Below are 25,396 nucleotides of genomic sequence, written 5' to 3'. Positions count from 1 at the left end.
CAGTTCCGGGGGGCCTCGGGCCTGGACATCACAGGTGGGCATCTCAGAAATGCTTATGTGATGACCACAAGAGTGGCAGTTCTAGCCCAGATCTAACACAGGTTACACAGAAACGAACGGCAGGCGCGTGTTTTCAGAAGGCCAACCTGTATTTTTATGACAGAGAAGCGTTTTGAGCCTTGGGAGCCCCTAGGGCCGGAAAGGCAGCAGACTCACCTGAGCTCACGGGTCCATTGCTGCGTGGTCCCCTCGGATGGCCTGCAGTGAGAGCTCATAGCCCAGGAACATGGCCGCACTCATGGGGAACCCCCGCACAGCATTCACGGTGATGCCCCTGAAAAACACCTTTGCACAGAAGGCTAGATTATGACCGTGGCCTGGCCCTCAGCCTCCTCGGCTACAGGAAAGCTGGGGCTGTGCCACGCCAACCCTTGACTTGGGTTGGACACTGCAGCCCAAAGGGTCTGCTCAGGTAGAGACTAGACAGGGCACGCCAATTGTCTCCTTCCCGAATCCCTGTCATGTCCGATGGCTCTTTTCTCCTAGGCTCTGGTGCTGTCAATGGCAAGCTGCCGAAGGCCGTGTGGACTGGCTGAAGTGCTCTTTCTCTCACACACATGCACCACTGTTCTCCAGAATCCTGACCCTGCCGTCTGCTCACTGCGCAAGGATGGGTAGAGGACCAGTCCTGACCAGCCACTGCCACGAGAGAGTCGTGATACAGCCTCAACGTGGCAGCCCGGGGAAGCCCTCAGGCAGAGGTGAGGAGCCTGCAGAGTTGGGGCACAGCTCTGCCACCCCACAGCTGTGGTCCTTGGGTAGGTAGTAGACACTCTGGACCTCAGTGTTCCCAACTATAAAAGGGGCGTGTGTCATGATAGAATTTAATGGAAAGAACTGTTGAGGGACTAAGGAGCTGGTGCTGCTGAAGTGCCCACACAGCCCTGGCATGTAGCCAGCAGAGCTAACTGTACCTGCTGGCCACCTCCACCCTGACCCTGACCTGGGTCAGTGGAGTGTTTCTGTGCCAATAACCTGCACGCTCTGTATTTGTGTGTCAGGGTCGCATTTCCTCTCTTGAGGGGTCTGGGTCAGCAGGCTCTGCTAAACGTTTTCTACAGCAAATTGGCAAAGAAATGGTTTATGAAAGCCCCTGGTGGGGAGAGGGCGAGGTGGGTGACAATGGCAGAACGTGGGCATCATTTTTGCATAAAGATACTGTAACCCAGATGAGGGTGCAATCTTGATCATTGTATTAACCACTTATACTTAGGAACAGCTAAACCCTGCCCTGAATACCCCACCCACTGCCCTTCCATTCCCCCAGGAACACTATAAGACCCATCTCCATCCTCCCGATGATCTCCCTTCCCATTTGTGCTGGATGGGGCAGTAGGGGAGGGGGTTAACAGAATTCGCAGATGTGTTGTATGTGGTTCTGGCAGATGTGTTGTGTGTGGTTCCTGCCTGGGGGGGACTCGATCACCAGCTAGGGGAAGGAAGCCTACTCCAGGGAGAGATGAGCACAGAGAAGGGCTTGGGGAGGGTCTTACCAGGGACTCTGGAAAGAAATACAGGGCTAAAGGCAGATCCCACCTAAGCACAAATGTTGTATCTCATGCCAGACCTGAGATATAACCTGTTGTCTGACCCTTGTGCAATGGTGCAAGTGTAAGACAGAGAACAAGTGCTATGACTTCCAGTAGTGGATGTCCAGCCCTTCCACGTGCATCTGCAGGGTCAGGCTTCCCTCGGGCTGCCAGGTCACCTGTCTGGGGCTGGAGCTGAGCCTTCAGATGCAGTGACAGTCTAGAAGATGCAGCTCAAATGGGAATGGGGAGGGGGGTCTTGGTGGACCCTGAAGGACAGTCAACCCCAGAGAAGAGATCCAATGTCAAGCTAAGCGGCTCAGCCAAACCCTGGAGCCCCTTAGGCAGTGCCCAAGAAGGCTCCAGGTAACTTCAGCTCTCCTTTCTCATGTCTGAACTTTCTGGAATTCCCAGGCTCCCCCAGAGTGACTGAATAACAGTGAGGAACTAGGTCAGGCTCTGAGAGGAAAATTCCAGAGACGTGTCCACAAATGCTCCCTGTGGGCTTCAGCTTGGCTTCCCTCCCAAGGCTGAGCCAAGCGAGACCTCACGGGGAGGGCACGCCTCCTCTCCCACAGTGCTGGGTCTGCAGGGAGCCCTGGCCGATTCAAACCTGCAGACGATTCAGGCTGCCCTCCGGCTGCTGCAGCCAGGTCCAAAGAAGGCAAGCAGGGAATGGATCGATTGGCTCTACCTTTACATGTTCAGAACCTAAAACCACCAGGCTGAGGCTCTCCTTGGAGCCTCAATGAGTTCTCATTGCCAGGGTCATAACCCACCCCACCCCCTTCTGCTAGCCCTCAGAGCCTCCCCTGTGCGGGCTCTGAGCCACCTCCAGGTGGCCACTGAGCAGACCAAAGGCCAGTCATTTTCCGAAGGCACGTGCTCCGCTCTCACAGGTCTTTCCGGGTCCTTTGTCCTGGAATGCTATTTGCATATGGTCAAGGATGCTGGTAGCCTTCCATGACCTGCCACATCAGATCCGGCCCGTGGCTTCTGCAGACTTGACCTGTCCTCAGCATAGCCTCTCACCCAGTCCTCCCTTCACTCACTGTTTGTCTGTCTCCCCGGGAGTCACAGAAATCAGATTTGAGAGGAGACAGTGGTCCCTGTGAGGGTCTTGTGAATCCCCAACACCAGATCAAACAAACCCAACAAAACTCACTGCTAGTCAGTCAGTGCTGACTCAGAGTAACCCTATCCGCCAGGGTGGAACTGAGCCTGTAACTCTGTCCAGGAGAAGAGGCCCCATCTTTCTCCTGCAGAGCAGCTGGTGGTTTCCAACTGCTGGCCTTGCGCTCAGCAGCCCAGAGCATGACCACTGTGCTTGACCACTGTGCCTGCCGCCATGGCTGCCGTCTGACTCCGCTCAGACCCTCTTCGCACCCGCTTTCAATAGTCTCTCCGGGGGTATTGGAGGGACCAAGGAGCTCAGGAAGCTTGCCCACCTGCCAATGTTCTTCTACTTTTTAAATTAATCAATATAGAAAGAACATGCTCAGTAATTTAGCACCATCTGGCAAATGAGATGGTTCATCAAGATAAAACTGGCCTCTGAATGTCACTCTGGGCCCAGCACCATGCACTTAAGACATCATCCCCATCTCCTTCTAGCAGCGTGTTTGATACAGTGTACAGTAACTTGGGAAGGAGAGGACATCAGAAAAACAATTTGCCTCTATAGGCTCTTTGAGAGCATAATATATTTAATTTGGGCTGAAGAGATAGAAACATCTCAAATAAAAACATCACATCCAGTTTGAATCTTTCTCTTGGATCCCTGTATTTGTTGTTGACTGAATCACAAACTATGCTTCTGTCTCAGACACCAAAAGGAAAAGAGGGGGCCAAGGAGGCCCCATAAAAAGAAAATACAAGAGGGCAACAACTCCAAGTGTGCCCACTCTTAAAATGTAAAGACAGAAATGAAATCGTGTCTTTATTGTGTTGTTTTCTGCTACGCAACCTCAGTCCTGCAGCCTTTCTTCCAAAGATACAGTGTCCGGACCTCTTCCTCACCCCCAAGGCCCAGTCAGCGGTGACCCGAGGGGACATCCCAGCTGTGCTCTGACCGGAGCAGAGACTTCCACCCCCTCCCCTCCTGTGCCCTGGGTGTTTCTGTACGTCGACTTGAGACTTGGTCCCATTGCTGGCTCCCTCACAGAGGGCGTCGGGAGCGTGGTCTTTGCCTCTCTCCTGAACCACGGTGTTCCAAGTTCCTAGCACATTCCAGAGACTCTAAAAGTGAGTGTTCGTCAAATTAACATTGACCTGATGACAGCAAATGCCCTTGGTAACCACTGTGAAATCAATCGGCCCACACGCACAGGACAGTGGGCATTTCACAGTAAGAGCAAGACTACGTTGACTTCTGGTGGTGCTGCCCTTCAGATTGAGCCCTTGGAGCGCTCTTTGGGGTGATTTTGAATCTTATACATTTCAGACAGTATATTCCTATCTTCCTCAACATGGGATCATCTGAAACTGGGTCTTCCCTAAGTTCGGGGCTGATGAAACAGGACCTCCTGGTACTTGCTCAACCAAGACGAGGATAAGCGGGTGATACTATAGAGGTGTCATCAGGGGTAGGTAGGTGCAGACAAAGAGCAGTGGAGGACATGGGTTCCGGGGACAGGAGGCGGGGGACGATCCTGGGCCTGGACGTGTGGGGAGGTCCACTGGAAGAGGAAGGAGCCCGATGGAGCCAGGAGGAGTGAAGGAGGTTAGACAAGTGAGATGACCGCGTGTACAACCCTGGGCAATGTGGGGGTGGAGAGGACTTGTGTTTTGCATCAGCCTTCGGCTACAGGGAGAACAGAGACAGAGACAAAGCCTCAGGAACCAAGCTGGAAGCTCCAAGGCGGCCCTGACAGCTGAGACCAGAGCTTATGGAACCTGGCTGGCTCAAGTGGGAGAGCAGCAAGCACAGCAGAGCCGGCAAGATGGGATGACTGTGGGTCAGTCATGGTGGAAAGCGGTGCTGGAATTTCCCGCCCGAGGGAGGGGAGAGGGTGAGCAGTGAAGGAAGGAAGGAAGGAAGGAAGGAAGGAAGGAAGGAAGGAAGGAAAGAAGGAAGGAAGGAAAGAAGGAAGGAAGGAAGGAAGGAAGGAAGGAAGGAAGGAAGGAAGGAAGGAAGGAAAGAAGGAAGGAAGGAAGGAAGGAAGGTATTCCCCCCTTTCTGGATGAGCCGTGCACCCGCTGTGTGGCCCTGGGCAGATCCCTGGTGCTCTCTGAACCCGTGCCAGGTGAAACACTTGCCTACCTGGGCCACAAGTGAAGATGTTGGTGCAGGGCCTATATTGTTTGAAATGATAGCCATCACCCCCGGCTCTCTTCTCTGTCATCTCTCATTCCACCACCCCCCCCACCCCCACACCCCCACAAATGGTTGAGCCCCTTCCCAGGACTGGAAGGGGCTCTGCATGCTGGCTGTGGTGCTTACTTTGAGACCTTCCTGTCGGTAGCTCTGGGAGATACAGTCCAGGACACCTCTGTATTTGGTGACATAAACCCCATCTGCCTGGAGTCGACTTTTCATCACATCCATTGGAGTTGCTGTTCCCCAAGAAATCGCTCCTGGAAAGAGAGACAAGCAGGCGTCAGGGGCTGGGCTCAGGGTGAGGTCCTCAGAAGGCTGGGTTCTGGGCTTCCCTCCAGCACTTTCTCTACAACTGGCCTGAGTCTCTTACCTGTTCTATGCCCGGCCCGTTGGTCTACACAATGGAAATAGGAGGTTCGAAAGAACCTTGTTCAAAAGGAGAAATGACAGTACGATCGATTTTTTTTTAAATTCCAGAACATGAGAGCAGACTCCTTTGTCATTGTCACTGTGGTTGTCATTGTCGTTGTCGTTGTTGTTGTTGTTGTCACTGTTGTTGTTAGGTGCCATTGAGCTGATTCTGACTCACAGAAACCTTCTGCACAACAAAACCAAATGACACCCGGCCCCGCGCTAGCTATCGGCACCCTCCTTGTTTTGTTCGAGTGCATTGCTGCAGCCACAGTGTCAATCCTCCTCATCGAGGGTCCCCCTCTTTTTCACAGCCCCTCCACTTCCCCAAGCAGGATGTCCTTCTCCAGGGGCTGGTGTCTCCTGGCCACACGTCCGAAGTGCAGGAGACGAAGCCTCGCCATCCTCGCCTCGAGGGGGCCATCCGGCTGTCCTTCTCCCTCGGCAGATCCGCGTGCTCTTTGGGCAGTCCGCGGCACTTTCAGCAGTCTTCGTCAGCACCGTGGTCCAAATGCACGGACTTTTCTTCGGTCTCCTTATTCAAGGTCCAGTGTTCCCATGCAAACGAGGCAAAGGAAAGTACCGTGGCTCAGAGCAGGTGCACCTCAGTCCTCAAAGTAACCTCCTTGCTTCTCAGCACTTTAACGAGGGCTGTGCAACCGCAGATTCACCCCATGCAATGTACACAGTTTCCCCTGGGCACACTCTCAAGCTGGTGGCTTGGGGGGCGGTGGCGTGGTGTGTGCGTGGTCCAGCCGGTGTCACCGCCTGCCCAAGTTAGGAAAATCACATTCCTGGTTCTGAGCGAGGAGATGGGTGTATAAAGCAACCTGAGATATCAGCCCTCATTTTGTTTTAAATTATGTACGATCATTAATGGTTCTTAGGACTGGATTTCTCCACCCTACCCCACCCCCACCCGTCCCTCAAATTAGAGACTTGTTTTTTCCTTCTGAATTTCCTGGCAGATAGCAAGCTGGAGTTTGTTCGATGGGTGAGAGCGACAAGCAGCGTGCAGCCTGATTTCAAACCGAGCCCATGAGCCGGTCTGAAGAGCATGGAAACACACTTCACACCCGTGCACAATGAAATGAACCCTGTGCCTGTGAGGCTCACATGAACAAGGCATGTCCAGCATCTGACACGGTGGCAGGGACACAGCCCCAAACCCCACTGCTGGCCAGTCCATTCTGACTCATAGCAGCCTCAGTGGGGCAGTGGCAACAGGAAGTCTCAACTTTTCCCTGAGGAGCAACTGGTAGCTTTGAACTGCTGATCTTGTTACCAGTTGAATGAGTAACCCACGACACAGCACAGTTCCTGGGAACCAGGAGAGAGTGCCCAGGGTGTAGCCTAGGGTCGCAGTTTGGGGGCTCCTTAGAGGTAGGATATACTGGGACCATATACACAAAAAAGCTTAACAAACACTTGAAGATTTGCTACTGGCCAAGGAAGCATCCACCTAGCTTGTAAAAAGAAAAAAACAAGCTCACTGCCATCGAATCAATTCTGACTCATAGCAACCCTTAAGGTAAAAGTAGAACTGCCACTGCAAATCTTTACAGGGCTGGACAGACTTCTCTTTCTCCGGGAGAGCAGCTGGTGGTTTGCAACTGATGAGCTCGTGGTTAGAGAGCCACGTGTAATCCACTATGTGACCAGGGCACCTTGGACGGTAAAAAGAGCATTGAAACATCTCACTGCCATTGAGTTGATTCCAGAGAATAGCGACCCCATAGAATAGAGTAAAACTCCCCCTTTGGGGTTTTGAGGTTATAAATCTTTACAGGAACAAAAAGCTTCATTGTTCTCCTATGGAGTGGCTGGTAGATTCGAACCACTGACCTTTTGGCTAGCAGCCCAATTCATAGTCCACTGCGCCACTCCCTCACTGCCATTGAATCCATGCTGGTTCACAGCGGCCCGATAGGGCCGAGGAGAATTGCCCCTGCGGGTTTCTGAGACTGCAGCTCTTCATGGGAGTAGAAAGTGAGGAGAATTGCCCCTGCGGGTTTCTGAGACTGTAGCTCTTCATGGGAGTAGAAAGCCTTGTCTTTGTCCCCTAGAGCTGCTGCTGCTGCTTGACGGACTGCTGAGCCGCTGAGCAGCCAAGCGAGCAACTGCTATGACACTAGGGCTGCTAACAAGGGCAGTGCCAGCCTCCAAACATCTCTTTCCTAAACATGTGGGAGAGAAGCCTTGGAACAATGTGCCACCGGGTCACCTGACAAAACAATCTCAGCTGCCCTAGTTTGGAAACTTTTGTGATTTTAATGGATTGTAGGAAAACAGCACCCAGTTATTGTGTAAACACAGAAATTAACACATTCTTGGGTGCAGAGAACCAGCCAGCTGATGCCAAAGTCCAGGGCTGCTGGTTTGCAGGGTTTTGTAATTGCTCCCCAGAGTTCCCAAAGGAGACCTCAGTCTGCCCAGGCCCTCTGTCCCTCCCAGCCTTCAGCCCCCTTGGACTACTGCCTAGGACCCTCTAGTCTCCCCTGGACCTCAAAGGCCTTACCTGCAGGGGATAAGAGGCCATTTCTACAGGAGTTGACCTTGTCACTGCCCTGCTATGCTCCTTTGTCCGTGAGCCCCGGATGAGGGTGCTTCACCTGAGATCAGCCTCCTGGACAATCACACCTGCTCTCAGCAGACACGAGAGCAGGTAGAAGCCTTGTGTGTCCACTCAGCCGACACGGACTTCAGGACTACTCCCTTTGAACCAGGGACCACACGGGCCTCAGAAACCTGGGGCCGAGCGAGAACATGGTGAAGATGTGTGTTACGTGTTTGTTGGGAGTTTGTTGGTATTGATGATGATGATGATGATTAGGAATTTCAATTTTCTTCTCTCTGTTGGATCTTTCCCATCAGCCTCTAACACAGCCATGCTCTAAAACCAACTCTTTGCAACTGGGGTGCCCCATGGTTCCTCGTCATGGGAAATCCCACCATTCTTGAGGCTTGGCTTTCCCCATCCCTCTGATCCCTTCTTTCGGATCTCAGACTCATGTGGAGCCACTGGCCTGAGCCAACCACTTGGGCTCCTGCCTCATTCTCTTCTTGTTAGATGTCATCTCCATCGGATCTTCGCATCCCTCTCTCTGTCCTGAAAGGGCTTTGGTGAAAGTCCTCATGAAGTCCACATTCTAAATCCAATGGCCACGTGTCTCATCTCTCACCTTCCTCGGCCTCACCGCAGCCTGGGTCTTGGTCAAGCTTGTCTTACTTTCACAGAGCGTGAATACCTCTGTCTCATCCTCCCCCCTCTCCTCCCCTCCTTCCTTTTCTGTCTCATCCTCCCCTCCCTCCTCCCCTGCTTCCTTTTCTGTCTCATCCTCCCCCCTCTCCTCCCCTGCTTCCTTTTCCCTGCCCTTCCTCTCTGCCCCACCTTTTCACTTATCTTGTCTCCCTCCCTGGGACCTTATCATCTGCTCCACCTCTTAAGGACTCTGTCCTTGACCCTGTCTACCTCTCACACCCACCTCATAACAATATACCCTCTATATGCTGATGACTCCCAAACTCGCCTCCAGCCGGGCTCCTCCCCAGAGCTCTAGGCTTGCGCCTCCCCAAGGATGGTTCACAGGTATCTAAACTCCGGTGGCCCAAACAACCAGTGACTCACTGGCTCTGGCCTGTTCAGCCCTATCTCAGTGAATGGAAATCCATTCTTCCAGTTTCTCAAGCTAAACATTTTGGAAGCATTCTGGACGCTTCCTTTCCTTCACTATACACCATTCCCCCCTCTCCCCAAACCAGATCCACTGCCATCGAGTTGACTCTGCCTCAGAATCCCCCTAGAGGGTGGCGTCTTACAGGAGTAGACGTGGGCATCATGCTTCTCCCCAGGGGTGATGGGTGGAGTGTACCACCAACCGTGCAGTTAGCCATCCAATGCCTGGCTCACAGTACCACCAGGACTGCCGCTGTCCACTGTCTGCTGAGAGATCCTCCTGGGTCCCGACTCGCAGGGAGGCTTGCTTTAACTACCGTCATAACCTTCAATCTGTGTCGCAAGCCAACTCTCCTGACAGCAGCCAGATGCATCCTTGGACAACCCTGAAATTGCGAATCACTCCCCGACTCGAGTCTGGTGCCCCCTTCTCTTTTATTAAGAGTGATGAGCGTAGAAACCAGTGTCCTGGCAGCCGTTTTCACGCAGCCCATCGCCTAGCCGCCAGGCCACCAGGGCTCCTGGTAGCCTCGGATTAGGTTACTTAATCTCTCTGAACTTCTGTTTCTTCAGTTGAAAAGGCAAGATTGGTCCTTACCTCAGGGAACTAACAAAATGCTCAGACAGCAAGCAGATACTCAACTAAAGACCTCAAAACCAACCCAAACCAACAAACAAGGCACACCAAATGCACTGCTGACCCGTGTTGACTGCCAAGTCACAGTGACCCCCTAGGACAGAGTGGAACAGCCCCTGTGAGTTTCTGAGTCTTTAACTCTGTATGGGCATGTAAAGCCCTGTCTTTCTCCAGAGGAGAGACTGGTGGTTTTGAACTGCGGACCTTGTGGTTAGCAGCCCAAGGCTTACCGCACCATGGCTCCTTCTGGCACAAGTCAGGTGCTTCAAAGAGATCTATCAACTGAGCCAAAGTTAAGACTTGACATCTCCATAGCGCCAAAGGGAAGGAGGCTGGCGAGGAGGGGGCCCCTTGTCCATTCTTAGACGTTTACTGATGACAGGTCTGACATACATGATCCTCAATAGAGATGCTAGCTGGTGGCTGCACAGCTCTGGGGATGTGATGCAACCATTGAAATGTGTGATATTGGAATTACATGTCAATGATATTGTTAAACATTTTTTTAATGAATTAAAAATTTTAAGATTAAGAAAAAGCAAGCAAGAGGAATGTTGAGTAAGTGGCTGGACCAGGGATGCCTGGCAGGCTCACCAGTTGTCCCGCTGCTGTGGAAGGCAGAGGACAAAGAGCCCCTTGCTGTCACCTGCCCCTACCTGCCAGGCCTCCTGCCAGCCACACAGCACTGGGGCTGGGGCCTGCCCGGGTGTCCGGCGTGATCCACTCATTCAGGAACACATAGGGGATGAAGTAGAGGCAGTATCCTGGGACATCCCTCAGCAGCATGGCGCTGGCCCCGCGGTACAGTCCAGCCAGGCCTTCCTGCCGCACAATGGCTGCCATGCAGTGCACAGGCCCGGCGTAAAGCGGCTGCTGCCCCCGAGTCACAGTGTTGGACTTCACATGAAGATCGGCTGCAGAGAAAGAGAAAAGATAGCAAGTGACCTAGGGGACCACAGACTGGACCGGTCTCTGCCAGTGCTGGCTCTCAGGTGACCACCTGATCCTAGCAAAGCCTCTGCCATCCTTGGCAGCTCACACCGGACTCTGACATCAGCACAAGGATCCCTGGCCAACATGCAGTTAGAATGGGGCCAATTCTGGCCAGTGATAAGGGACCAGTGGTTTCTGTCCGGCCTTCAGAAAGTCTTCCTCAGCTGCTGTACTGAAAGCTGCTTCTGAGCAGCTATGTCAAACTTGACCAAGATCTTCTGGTTTTCCGAAGGAAGGGCTGTCCAATCCAATAGACTACATGCACATGTGTGTCTATGGATGCCTGTGTGTATGTGCACACATAGATGATTTGGAGTCACACAGACCTGGTTCTGAATCCCAGTTCCACCTCCCAGGCTACTTTTACTATAAGTTTATGCATATAAAATGCTCAGCATGGTGCTCGGAACCTTGTGGAGGCTAAGCAAGTCATCAGCTGGACCATGCTTACAAGGTGGGTAGCAGAAATTGGGCACAGAATCCAATAGCTGGGTGCATCCTCACCAACTTACTTTAGCCCTGGCCAGGACACGCCCTGGAAAAGCTGACAGGGTCACATCAGTGGCCTGAGCCCCTCAAGGTCCAGGGACCACAGGGCCTGCTGTCTCCTTGTCTGACCTCCACAGGTAGTTCCTGACTTAGAAGGGTAGGTCACTACCTCTACATATAGTTCCTGACTTACAAGGTGTGTTAGTCTGGGTAAACTAGGGAAATAAATTCACAGAAACTCATATGTATAAGAGAGAGTTTTATATAAAGGGTAAATGCACATTAAGAAGGCATCCCAACCCAGTGCTGTCCAAGCCCATAAGTTCAACATTAGCTCATATGTCCAACACCGATCTACAAAGTCCTCCTCAATCTCACAAAACATACACAATGATGCCGACTGAAGGAGCAACGATGAATAATTGAGTATGTAAGCATCTCAGTGCTGGCAGAAGTCTCCATGCGGCTGCTCCAGCACCCAGGGCTGCATCATTGTGGGTCCATGTGGCTTCTCCTCAGGGATATCTCACAGGAAGTGAGCCTTGCAAGCTGAAGCAGGAAACTGGCTAAGACAGCTGCACCCTGGTCCGACCATCAGAAAGCAAGAGACCTGAGAACTCAAAAGGCAAGACTCACTGAGCCATTTATCTCTCCACCTTTCAATTAACCCCACATGTGTTTATCGGCCAGGTTGGCACAATAAACCTTAAGTATCTCACAAGGTATTCAAGCTACAATGACCTCTACTTAACAGTCTATTTGTGTGTGTTCTGGGTTAGCTACAACGACTGAGGACAGAGAGTATGCTCTTGGGGTGTTAAGATCTAATGAGACAGGCCTAGAGTCTCAAAGGGGGAGCTTGGGAGAGGCGTACCCACTGCAGTTTGAGTCCACTCTATGTAAGCATAAGGGGTCTTGTTTATTTGAATCAGCCCCCTTCCATGTTTCCATGAGCTCAGTCAGAGCTGGCAGGTTGTTGTTCAGTACTTGAAGTCCTGCTAGGGCTTGAATTGATTGCCCGCACCTTCCCAGCCTTGACAGGGGGTTGAAATGAGAAAGTTGGCAAGGCAGAAACCTGTAGACGCTTCCGGCAACATGTCTGTTGCCCTTGGCATCTGCTCTGTCGCAATTCAGCCTGTCGTGGGGCGCTAACGTTATAGTCCACCTGCATATAATCTGCATTCGCATTCGTAAGAGGAAGCTACGGACAAGTGCCCATGGAAAACCGAGCACTGACCAAACTATCAGGCGGCTAGAGTCACCTCAGGGCTGGTCTCTAAGAAATTCCGTCCATCTGACCTGCTCAAGACCCCTGGTGGCAGAGGGGTTACAGGTTGGGCTGCTAACAGCAAGGTCGGCAGTTTGAAACCATCAGCTGCTCCCTGGTAGAAAGATGGGGCTCTCTGCTCCCAGAAAGAGTGACAGTCTCAGAAACTCACAGGGGCAGTTCCATACTGTCCTATAGGGTCTCCTTGAGTTGGCATGGAATTGATGGTGGTGAGTTTTTGGTTAGCCCTTTGGTTCAGTTGCCTCGGGCCTTAGATCCAATATTTCTGAAGGGAGGCTCTCAAAGTCCAGGGACTCCAGGGCCTGCTGTCTCCTGTTTGACCTCCACTGGCTGAGAGGTAGTTCCTGACTCGTGTATTTGAGTTACGATCAACCCTACTGAGGGACTTTGGGTGAGGGGGATGGAAGGGGTAGAATGTCTTATTGTTAGTAACATGTACTAGATACAATGTTGCAGCGTCTAATTGGCCGATATCTTTTGTTCTCAGATGTTCACAAGACTGCTGTATAGCAGACTATGGCCTGATCTACACTACAGTTGGTGTCAGCAGTCTTAACAGAGAAAGCTGGTCAATGCTCAACTCAAAAGACATAAGACCAAAAAAATAAATAAATAAAGCCATAAGATGCTTACTCTAAGGACAGACCACACGCAGACTTTGCAGGTGCCCGACAGACTTCACAGCTCCAACTTCAAACATCAGGTGTCAATCTGAAGTGGAGTTGCTCAAGTTTCCGCAACTAACACCTGCCCTGCTAGGACCTCCAGCCATGTCTCCAGCAAACAGAAGTCACGTGATTGAAAGATCCAAAAAGAGCAGCGAGGCCGGCTCAAACCTCAAACCCACGGCCATCAAGTCCATTCCAACCCACGGAGGGTCTCCAACGGGGGGAACTTCCCTGGAGCTGTCTCATCTTGCTCCCTCTGAGTGCCCAACCTGGAGGTGGCAACATAATGATTCACCCCTACACTCCCCGAGGCTGTTGGAGGCTCTACACATGGACAGAACGCTGAAGACCATTAGGGGATGGGAATGGAAAGAAAATCTGAGAGGTAGCATGTGAGGAGGACCCTTCTCGCTTGACCATTTTAACCATCATCAAGAAGAATTTCAAAAAGTCACAAAGAAGCAATTGGCATACAATCGATGATTTTGACAAAGAGACAAGAGCCACTCCGTGGATGGGAGGCCTTGAAGATGCTGAAAAACTGGTGCAACAGCAGGGAGAAGACTGCTGTGTGCAGTCACATCGCTTCACGCACAGATGCGGCTCCTACACACGCGTGTAACTGGAGACGCAGGCAGAGCCGACGACGAAGCTGCTGGAAACCCTGCGGACGAGCCGGATCACCCAATGCAGTCAGAGAAACCCTCTGAGAGAAGTGCAGGTGTTATCTGAAGTTTTTTCTAAGCGAAACCCAGGACGTTACAGCCCCAGTGCTGATGGATCCAGGAAGCAGTGAGGTGTGGCAGTGAAATGTTTTTGTTGAGAAGAGAAACACTGCAGGCGATACACGCCATCCCTGTCACCGCAGACAGGCCCGCTGGCCCAGAGCCTTCCAGAGGTGGAGCTCTCACCGCACGCAAAGAACACCAATGTTCGTCCAACAATTCCTCCCCTTCGGGTAATTTTTAAAATTACTTGTGTGTTTTTAAAATATATACCTATATTCCATTTATATATGGTTACACATCAGACTGTGATCACAATCTCAACAGTTTGAAACCACCAGCTGCCCCTCTGGAGAAAGTTGGAGCCTTCTAGTCCCGTAAAGAGTTACAGTCTTGGAAACTTACAGGGCAGTCCTATACTATCCTCTAGGGCCATTGTGGATCTGTAAGTTCAGATGTAATGTTTCAACCGCAAACAACAACTGAAGATTGGATTAGTCAAGATATGGATACTAAAACTCAATAATAAAAAAAAACTTATGGGGAGCAGGAAGGGAAGGGATAAAAATGAGGAGCTGATGCCAGGGGCTTAAGTAGAGAGCAAATGTCTTGAGAATGATGATGGTAAAAATGTACAACTGTGCTTGATACAACTGATGTATGTATGGATTGTGATAAGAGTTGTACAAGCCCCCAATAAAATGATTAAAAAATAACAAAAACTTTAAGAAAATAAAAGGAGGGCGGTAGTGGTATTCAGCTCTAACATCAGAGCTGACTGACGATGGAGTCCTGGGAATGGGGCAGCTGTGGGCCAGGGACTACCTGTGTGCTGACAGCTCCTTCTCCGGCTGCAGTGCCCAGCAGAGACCGTCTCTCTCTCTCTCTCTCAGTCCCCCTGAGCCTTCCCACTGGCTGTCCCTGTCTGTTCTCTCGGGTGCCTCGTCCTCTCCACGTGTCCACCCCTTTTTGACTCCTGACCAGAAAGGCCCCCCAGCTCCATCCAGCAAGTGTGGATGCTGGTCTCTCCCTGCCTGTCCCAGAGGATGAGTGAGGATGACAGGATAGAAAAGGGGGTGAATGCTGTTGGGCTGCCCAAGTCTAACACCCCAACAGTGTCTCCATGTTTGCACACATGCTGTCTGAGACGCAGGGCACTCTCATTCCACGCAGAAAGTGCAAGCCTTCCCCCCCCTAAAAAAACAGTCCCACCTATTATCAGATGACAGGCTGGGATACAATATTCCCTGTCTTAACTCCACACACCGAATGGGCGACTAGGCCATAAAGTGACTTGTACTTTCACCCACCCCAGAGAGTAGGTGAGGCTTGTATCTAGATACCCAGGAAGTGTGCTTGGACAAACGGTTTCCATCCCTGGAACGGCTGTTGGGTTTGAACTGCTGACTTCTCCATTAGTACTTGAATGCGGAACCACCTGTGTGGGGGCAAGAAGGCAAACCACTGTCATGCATGGTGGACTATGCACAGCCTGGGCAGGGGCTGAGTCCAGGCACAGCCTCCTCGGTGGTTCCCACAGGGGGTCCTGTGCGTGGGAATGGTGGTTGTGTCGGGGGCACAGGCTCCTTTGAAATCACTGGGAAGTCAGCGACAGTCCTTCCTCTCCCAAACCCACGATCACTCTGGTCGTAGCCATATCAATAGGTTATTTATCGGGCTTGCATGGGTTATCTGGGAGCATTTGCCATTGGACAGGGAGATGTCACTGTCCCCATGTACACACTTTGCCACGTTCACATCTGGGTAGTAGTGACCTGCCCCAGGAGTCAAGGTTTCCATGAATCAGCGATGGGTATGGTGAAGCTTGCGGGCGTTAGTGATTGAAGCAGTGTCCTGATAAACTGCTTGTTGGGATATGCAGAGATGTTGGGCAAATACTTGCCACACTTCAAACCGGCCTTGTCAACAAGAACCAAGCCTGTACTTTACTTTCCTTTCTTCCTAGGCTGAGCAATAAGGAAATCCTCTTTCTTCTCCCGGGCTTGTAACATAGCAGTTTATCTTTTTATTGCTGGAGAATTGGCCATTTATTATGATGACAGCAATATAATGGTCACACAGTGACTGCTGCCACCCGGAATGCTGACCTCCATCTGCACGGGGTACCACGGCCTTCTTCAGAGTCCAGAAGCTCTGGACCAAAGTTTATTCCAAACTCCTTCAAACTCCTGCAGTCCCAACGTATTTTTCAAAACCCCTTTCTGGGAGATCATTTCAAATTTGCAAAAAGACGGGCCCATATAGAAAACCTGCATGATTCTTTTCCCAGATCCGTCTGCTCGCTAAGACTTTACCTGACTTGCTTTTTATTTGTCTGTTGCTGCTCTCCGTCAAGTACCTTCCTCCTCACTCAGCTCTGTGTGTGAAATTAGGCGGAATAAGCCACATCGAACAGTGTATGTGCCGCTCTCACCTCCAGCTCGCGGGAGCTGTTCCAGAAGCTGTTCCAGGGTGAGGCTGGCGGGAGCTGCTGATTGAAGCAGTGTCCTGAACAATCTTGCTTGTTTGGATGTACAGCTGTTGGAAAAAACAGTTGCAAACCCTGGCCCGGCCTGGTTAACAAGAACCAAACAAGAATTAAAGCTTACCAGTTTAATTTCACCACGGGGCTCCTTGCCAGTCACTCCACCCTCGGTGAGTTCTGATGTAACTCAAGTGCCTCTTTTTTTTTTTTTCGTGACCCTTGCCTTTATGAGCAGTATCTTTATGAATCTTTATTTGTTTGGGGGAGTTGCAGGACAATGATACCATCAGCAAATTTTGTACTGAAACATGGTATGTAATCCATATTACTAACGATAAGACATACAAAAGGGTCCTCCCCTAAATGAATAGCTGTTCAGTGTGGTTCCTCCTGGCTCCGATCCAAATGACTAAAAGACTAGATGCTGACTCACAGCGATTCTCTCTGCATAAGACAGGGTAGAACTGCCCCGGTGAGTTTTTGAGATTATAACCCTTAACGGCAATAAAGAGCCCCGTCTTTCGCCCAGAGAGGCTGGTGGATTTGAACTCCTAGCTTTTTGGATCACAGCCTAATGCGTAACCAATACGCCCCCCAGGTTCCATACTCAAATCCAAGGAGACTTCCAAACCGTCATGCAAAAAGCCCCTTATCTTGTAACTGCCATTTTCCCATTAGCTTTTTGAGACTCTGCTGTGTCATGAGACGGGGAATTCTTGCCCTTGTTTACGCTTTGCCTCTGAGGATATGTAACGAGGACACGCTTTTATGCACCCACTCGCCCCTGCTTCTCACATGTAATTGTATTTTACGAATGATTTGAAGGTGAATTCCCACATGGCCATGGACTGAGTCTGTGACCACAAACCCAATTCCCCATACAGTGTTCACATACTTCAGTGTGTATTTCCAAAGATTAAGGATATTATTGGACATAACCACGCTACAGTTAGTTGCTTTGCTAAATGGAACACTTCCATCGGATCCACAGTCTAAAGTCGAATTGTGCGTGGTTTGGGCTCTTGTTTCCTTTGCAGCATTTCCTCCTCCAGGAGAAGATCCAGTCCAGGATCATATATTTCACTTAGTAGTGGCCATGCATCTTTAAAAGACAAATGAAGCTCACTGCCATCGAGTTGATTCTCACTCATGGCAACGTATAACAAACACGAGAACTGCTCCTGTGGGTTTTCAAGACTATAAGGGAGCAGCAAGCCTCATCTTCCTCCAGTGGCACAGACGGTGGGTTGAACTGCTGACCTTGGGGCCAGCAGCCCAACTCGTAACCCACTAGGCTACCGGGCTTTAGCCTCCTCACATCTGGAGCATCTCCTTTTCTTGTTCCTAGTACGTTCCTCATTTTGGTTTGTGTCTGGTGGGTCATTCCTTCCCCAGGATCCCTGGCCTTCTCCTCTTCTGGTATCTGGTCTTTGTTCTTGTTGGCTGGTTTTCTAATTGAGGTGTGATTTACACGTAGTCCAAGATAGAGACCTTCGGGATGTGCAATTGGCCAGTTTTGACCATTGCAAGCACGTTAACCATACTTTATGGAGAAAATGCCTTCATACACTTCACACCGGTTTTGGTCAGAGTCCACTTAGGCAGAACAAGGAGTCCACTGACCACCTACCCTCTCCTGCTTGTCCAGGGACAGGAACTTGTGACATCAATCAGATGGCACTCAGTGGAGAAGCAAACCTTTCCCTGTGGGGCAGTAGCGGTTAAAGTCCCATCTAGCTGCATTAGCAGTGTGGTGGTGGTGGTGAGTCAGATTACAATCCCAGAGCAACACATCACAGAGTCTCATCATTACAGCTCTGGCCCAAAGTATGCCTGACATAAACATGCACCAAAAGAACATTGTGGGCAGGGGGAGATGCTCTGAGATAGATGTGGCAGTGAGGGTACAATTTCCCTTGATATGATTGCATCATTGAACTGTTCAATTATTCAATTGTATGATATGTACATTACGTGCCAATATAACTGTTGGCATCACTTAGCCAAACAGTCACCCAAAACAAAAACTGAACTGGGTACGACCATGGAGTCAAAACTGACTGAGAGCAACCTGTAGACAGGGTAGAGCTGGGTGTCTGAGACTGTAGCTCTTTACAAGGGTAGAAAGCTTCATCTTTCTCCCGTGAAATGGTTGCTGGTTTTAAACTGCTGACCTTGGGGTTAGCAGCCCCACATGCACCCCTGCATCCCAAGAGCTCCTAAACAGTCACGGAAACCTACAATGATGATCTATCTCAGCTAATATTTATTTTTCATTGAATAGCAAGCAATCAGAGGCAAAATGGAAATCTAACAGCTCAAAACAGCACGGTGGCTGATGGAATAGAAGCTTTCTTCTAGGAAACAGCAGGAATTATTACCGGTGTTCATGAGCTGCCAGGATGTGCCCCAACACATTGTTGGTGGCAAGGCGCTGGGGTGTCGCAGCCAGACTTTTTAGGAAAGGGATTATTGTGGTCTGATTCATGAGGACCTTCTATTCTATAGAATACAATTTTGGACCCTCGCAAATCATGATTCTAGATAACCAACAAAAGACTCATTTTAGTTTGTGGAAGTCAAATTTTAGTAACCCTTCACAAGTGAGTTGGGGAGCTTATTGGCTCAGAGTCCATCTGAATCTGTGGACTCAGGTGTCATCTGTTTCAGAACCCCAGAATGGACCAGAAATAGGTGCGGGGTCATGCTGAATGGAGACTGCCCAGCACCTGAAACACCAGCATTTGATTGCATGTACCTATGTGTGTGCAGGAATTGATGCTGAATCGATTTCTAATCTAAAGTAAAATGTGTTCAATTTCCCTAACCCAAAGGTGTGACTCTCCAAGGAGGACAAAGATAAGATTCCAAGTTTGATCTTCTCACCATGAGTACTTGGCCCTTGGGTGCTCTCTTGAGGATTTCATAACTTTTACTAGGATTGCATGATTGATTCAATTTATATTGTTGGGATGCTGTTGAATAGATTTGAATAGTGACCCCCCCCCTACCCCACCCCACACACACCTTCCCTGCCGCCCCCAATGACAGAGAAGAGCTGCTGCATAGGATATTTTTGGTTGTCATCTTTATAGAAGCAAGTGCCCCCTCTTCCATCCAGGAAGCTTCTGGGGAGGTTCAAACTGTCGACCTGTTTGTGTAGAAGCAGAACGCTTAACCATTGCTCCACCAAGATGCCCAGAGGTACTGCTTTAGCTTGAGACGCGTGTGATGTTCTCTGCTTCTCCACATTCAATTCGGAACATCAGTCCTTCCTTGCACCCAGGCTGGCAATGAAATTGGCTTTCCTCCTTGCCCCTAGCCTCTGCCTGGGAGCGGAACTGGCCTGTATTGTTCTTAAAAGAGCCCTCCAGGGTCCCTCAGACTTGTCCAGCTCACTCCTGGTCATTGCTTTTGAGACCACACGCTGTGACAGTCAGGCACTACTGCCCTGCTCCGAGAGCCCAACACTTTGCAGGCTGGCCTCCTGTCTGGGCCAGGAGACCACTGTCAAGGGCCTCGATGGAGGAGAGATTCCAGGTCCCGCCAGTCCATATAGGTACCTGGAGGCCCCTGGATGGTGCGGGGGCTAAAGCATTGGGTTGTTAATGGAAAAGATGGAGAATCTGACTGAGGAGACATCTACTCTGATTCGCTCCGTGAGGGTACCATGAGTTGGAATCAGCTTAAAGGCAACTGGGTAACAAGCCTTGTGCCCCATGTGCCCCCAGCAGGGACTCCTACCTACCTTACAGGCGGGGGGGGGGGGTGCTGCACTGGCTCAGACTAGAGGCTTCGATGCTTACTGACCTGCGCCATCCTCCCTCTCCTTGGAACCCAGAGACCTAGAAGTGGCATATTGCTCTGGCTCTTCAAACACAGACACAGGGTCATTTTGTTCCTGTCCCCTCTCTCTCAGACAATGCTGTCCAATGTCTTCAGTGGGTTGTGACCTTGGACATGGAACATATTGCCAAGTTACCGGCCCACCCAGAGAAGGAGGCCAGAGTTTTGGAAACTCAAGAGTGGCCAGACCTTGGCCAGTCTCAGAAATGCAAAGTGCCACTAGGGCCTGGTAGGGCGTGACCAAGGGTAATGTAACCAAGAGGAATTACTGAAACCCAAGTGAAGGCTGAACGTGATAGTGGGACAAGAGGGAAGTAAAAGGAAATAGAGGAAAGAGCTAGGAGGCAAAGAGCATTTATAGAGGTCTAAATAAAGGCATGTACATATGTAAATATATTTATATATGAGGATGTGGAAATAGATCTATGTGCATATATGTATAGGTTTAGCATTAATGTAGCAGATGGACATTGGGCCTTCACTCAAGTACTCCCTCAATGCAAGAATACTTTGTTCTATTAAACTGGCATTTCATGATGCTCACCTTCCCGACACAATCACTGAAGACAAAGCTGGTGCATAAGCAAATGTGGTGAAGAAAGCTGATGGTGCCTGGCTATCAAAAGATATAGCATCTGGGGTCTTAAAGGCTTGAAGGTAAACAAGCAGCCATCTAGCTCAGAAACAACAAAGCCCACATGGAAGAAACACACCAGCCTGTGGAATCACAAGGTGTCAAAGGGATTAGGTATCAGGCATCATCAGAATAAAAAATTATAGCATTGTGAATGAGGGGGAGTGCAGAGTGGAGACCCAAAGCCCATCTATAGGCAACTAGACATCCATTACGGAAGGGTCGCGGGGAGGAGATGAGCCAGCCAGGTGCAGTGTAGCAATGATGAAACATACAACTTTCCTCTAGTTCCTAAATGCTTCCTCCGTCCCCCTCCCCCACCCCCACTGTCCTGACACTATCATGATCCCAATTCTACCTTACAAATCTGGCTAGACCAGAGTATGTACACTGGTACAGATCAGAGTTGGAAACACAGGGAATCCAGGGTGGATGATCCCTTCAGGAACAGTGGTGAGAGTGGCGATACCAGGAGGGTGGAGGGAGGGTGGGTTGGAAAGGGGGAACCAATTACAAGGATCCACATATAACCTCCTCCCTGGGGTATGCACAACGAAAAGTGGGTGAAGGGAGATGTCGGACAGTGCAAGATATGACAAAATAATAATAATTTATAAATTATCAAGGGTTCATGAGGGAGGGAGGAGTTGGCAGGAAGGGGGAAAATAAAGAGCTGATGCCAGGTACTTAGGTGGAGAGCAAATGTTTTGAGAATGATGAGGACAATGAATGTACAAATGTGCTTTACACAATTGATGTATGTATGAATTGTGATAAGACTTGTATGAGCCCCTAATAAAATGATTTAATAAAAAAAAAAAAGGCTGCTCAGACCTCCTCTTTGTGTGTGTTGGGGGAAAGGGGGGTGAGGTGGGAACACAATGTGACTTCTCAAAGGCCAGTTCCTACAGAAGAGGCTTGACAAATAAGCCATCCAGAGGCCCTGCTGGCTCCTGGTCAGAGATGTGCAGGCTTACGTGTTCCAGGTCCAGCAGGCTCTCAAAACGGAAGTTGGAAGCTGGAAGTTGGTTCAAGGGAGCCCGGATGAATTGACATGATCCCTAAACCATCTCACACATAGGAGAGGGCTTCCAAAAGCTTGTGGTCACATCCCATGATCTTTCTTCCAGTCTCTTTTCCCCACAGCTGTTTCGAAGCCCCCAGGGTACACGTACAACCACTTCCATTATATGCAGAGATGCTATTGTAACAACAGAAAAGATGAACATCCTCAAGATGTTGCAAACCCATAGGAGCCCCTTGTCACCTGGGTCTTCCTTACCTGTGGGCTACTGTTCCACGGGAGCAGCCACAGGCTGTAGACTAGAAAGGCTAGGACAATGCCCGCCGAGCCCGTGCTCACTGCTATCATCTGTTGGTGCTGCTGAGGTTTCCAGCCTGTGCTTTGTTCTTCGCAGGTGCAGCATGCCTCCGGGTCCCATCAGAGCATCAGCGCAGGGCAAGTGTCAGCTCTGAGGCCTCCCAAGGACTCCTACACTCAGCCTGAACCAAGAGCTGGCCCTACCTGAGTCTTGCGTGAGAGACCTTGCACGAAACCTCCAAGAACACCAAAAGCACGGCCCCACGTAGCAAAAAGCCATACCCAACCTACTGCTTCAGCGTCATAGTCAACCTGATAGATGGAGAAGAGCTGCCCCCAAGGGTTTCCAAAACTGTACCCTTTATGGCAGACCACCTCTTTTCCCGTGGAGCAGCTAGTGGACTCGCACAAGCAACTGTCCCGTTAGCAGCCAGCCCTTAGCTGCGCCACTAGAGTGGCTTCTGCCACCTGATCTGGGCGGTGCCTGCGGCCCAGTCCCAAAGAGCCCAGTGAGTAGGCCAAGCTCTCCAGCCGGACTACTGACATAGCCTGGTTGGGTTGAGTTTGAGCACCTCCCAGTTTTCTTCCCCGGGGTTTGACCAGCTGGAAAGCTCTTGCCCACTCCCTGCTTCTAAAGAGTCCGCAGTTCCTTGTGACCCAAAGAGTTCAAGAGCAGCTGATGGTTCAGAAACTACCCTGGACTGGAAGCAGCCCCTGGATTTGATTCCTGGTCAGTCACTATTGAACTGTGCGATGCCAGGCAATGGACACAGCCTCTCTGGGCCTCTGTTTCCTCATCTGTCAAGTGGGAAGAGTAAGTGAGCCAGCCCCCTTGTTTGGCTTCTATGGAAGTCAAAGGAGAATGTGGGTGTTAGTCCTTACGGCTGCACTTTACTCAAATGCAGGGTATGTGGATATGCTTGACTGAAGAACAGTAGTCAGCATCGTTCCTATTTTTACGACTCTGTCCTGATGTGACTTCCAAATCTGGAAGTGCTGGTTCAGGCAAATCTAAGCTGCTCTGGCCCAGCACCAAGACTGTTGTGAGTGACCTCTGCTACCCACCCAGGCTCAAGAACCACCAGTGCAGATGTCAAGTCCAGAATTGACAATAATAACTCACGTCTGTCAACTGATTAACAGAAAAGCCAAGTGTGTCACCAGTGGATTAACTGACACGCTAATGCGTTACGACATGGCATGCACCCTCATCAATCCTGGTTTGTCATGTGGAACCCCCATGTGAAAAGGAGCCAGTGGAACTGCCCAGAGCTCAGACTCCTCTTCCATCTACACAGCTGCATGCCTACTTGCTCATTCACCAACTCCCTGCACTCCTGGGCTGCCATTGCGCTAGCTCAGGGGTCCTCAAACTTTTTAAACAGGGGGCCAGTTCACTGTCCCTCAGACCATTGGAAGGATGGACTATAGTTTTAAAAAAACAAAACTATGAACAAATTCCTATGCACACTGGATGAGTCGGCTGCTAAGCAGGACAGGCAGCAGCAGCAAAAACACTGGGTGGGATAAATGTCCTCAGGGGGCTGAATGTGGCCCTCGGGCCATAGTTTGACAACCCCTGAAAGCTCTTCTCCCCATGGGCAGGCCACAGAAGACTTGAGGACTGTCAACCTGCATGGTGGCCTGATTAGTCTTCTGGGTTTTGTGGCCCTTGTTGTGCTCCTAAAGTTCTTGCCTTTCCATGTAGGCATTTGCAGCGGTGAAATGAAGCAATGTGTGCCCCTGCAGTGAGGTTACCATCGGCAGTCCCTACCCATCACTGGCAAATAATGTCTGTTGTCATCTGCAAACCTTATGGCAGCAGCAAAACTATGCTACCAATGAGTGAGACAAACCCTGAGGGTGTGGGGGTCCCTGAGACACACTGATGACACTCTCCATTGGGCTTGTCTGGGCCCTTCGGGGAGACCACAGGAATGGCTACCCCCATTTCATTATCACACCGTGTCTTAGACCCGAAAGGGCTTCATGCTCTGGTGTGTATTTCATGAGCTCCCCTGCCTAGAGCCATGCTTTTCTGTCAGTTTGCCATCCTGTGGTGGTTCACGTATTGCTAGAATCTATGCCACTGGTGTTTTAAGTGCCACTAGGGCTGCCAAGGCTGGAAAGATTTCAGACTAAGGTAGACTAGAAATAAGGGTATAGACTGGGGGGATGTACTGGGGGTGGGGGGATGTGGGGGAGACCCGTGAAAAGTCTTTTGAAAAGCAGCGGAACCTTGTCTGATGTAGGAACAGAAGATGAGGTCCTCAGGTTGGAAGGCACTCAAAATACAACTGAGGAAGAGCTGCCTCCTCAAGGGAGAGTTGACTTGAGTAATGTCGATAAAACAAAGTTTCACTTGCGGATGTGGCATGAGGCTGTATGAGAAGAAATAGCTGTAAACACTCATCCACACGTGCATGTAACTTTAATGGAAGCTGAAGAAGATGAAAGCTGGACTGTGAGAACCAAAATATGACCTGGAGTGTATCCCACCCGGATAGAGAGACCAACTCGAGAACGAATTGGGGCACTACGCACTAGTGCCTAAGGACCACTTTAGCTGTGGGGTGAAGTTAGGGTATCATCTTTGAAAAAAGTGAATGGTCATGAAAAACGCAGGAGGGGGACAAAAGAAGAAAACGGATGTCAGAAAACACTGAAATTTGCTTTTCTATAGAAAGTAGCTGAAGCCAATGGAAGAAAGAATGACCTAAGAGAACAGAATAGGATATTTCAAAGGGCAATTAGAGAAGACAAAGTAAAGTAATATCGTGAAATGTGCAACAAACACACAAAAAAGGAAGAACACACTTAGCATATCTCAAGCTAAAAGAAAAAAATAGGCAAGCTTGGAAGTATTGCAGGACTCTATGGGGAAACTATTGGACGACAGAAGAACATCCAAAGAAGATAAAAAGAGTGCAGCGTCACTGTACCGAAAACGACTGGTTGACATTCAGCCATTTCTGGAGGTAGCGTAAGATCACGAAGCAATGGTGTTTACGGAGGAACTCCAAGCTGCACTGAAGTCACTGGACAAAAACGAGTCTCCAGGAATTAATAGGATACCAACTCAGATGCTTCAACCGAAAGGTCTGAGCTGGAGGCATATATATATATATATACATGTGGAGGACCTGGGTGAATGGAAGAGATCCATATGTGTTCCAACTAACACATGATTACTCTTACTGAATGACATTATTAATATCACATGCAAGTGTAATTTGGATAAAGATCGTTTAAATGTGATTGCAGCAATACATTGACAGAAAGCTCAAGCTATCTTCAGAAGGAGACATGGACGGA

At 50.1% G+C, this 25,396-nt stretch overlaps 1 protein-coding gene across 1 annotated transcript in view; it reads right to left on the bottom strand.

Annotated features, from left to right (window-relative positions):
- Window positions 1–222: 222 nt before the first annotated feature.
- SLC25A48 (solute carrier family 25 member 48) overlaps window positions 223–25,396 on the bottom strand; it is a 51,213-nt gene continuing 26,039 nt past the window's right edge. The window contains exons 6-8 of the mRNA XM_075542689.1: window positions 10,289–10,546; window positions 5,032–5,165; window positions 223–345 (exon numbers count right to left, since the gene is read on the bottom strand). Coding sequence (XP_075398804.1) covers window positions 223–345; window positions 5,032–5,165; window positions 10,289–10,546 — 515 coding nt within the window. The remainder of the gene's footprint in view (window positions 346–5,031; window positions 5,166–10,288; window positions 10,547–25,396) is intronic.

The sequence above is a fragment of the Tenrec ecaudatus genome, chromosome 2 (genome assembly GCF_050624435.1).
Source record: "Tenrec ecaudatus isolate mTenEca1 chromosome 2, mTenEca1.hap1, whole genome shotgun sequence".
Lineage (NCBI taxonomy): Eukaryota > Metazoa > Chordata > Mammalia > Afrosoricida > Tenrecidae > Tenrec > Tenrec ecaudatus.
The sequence above is the reverse complement of the archived record's forward strand: the minus strand, read 5'-3'. Positions and strand labels throughout refer to the sequence as shown.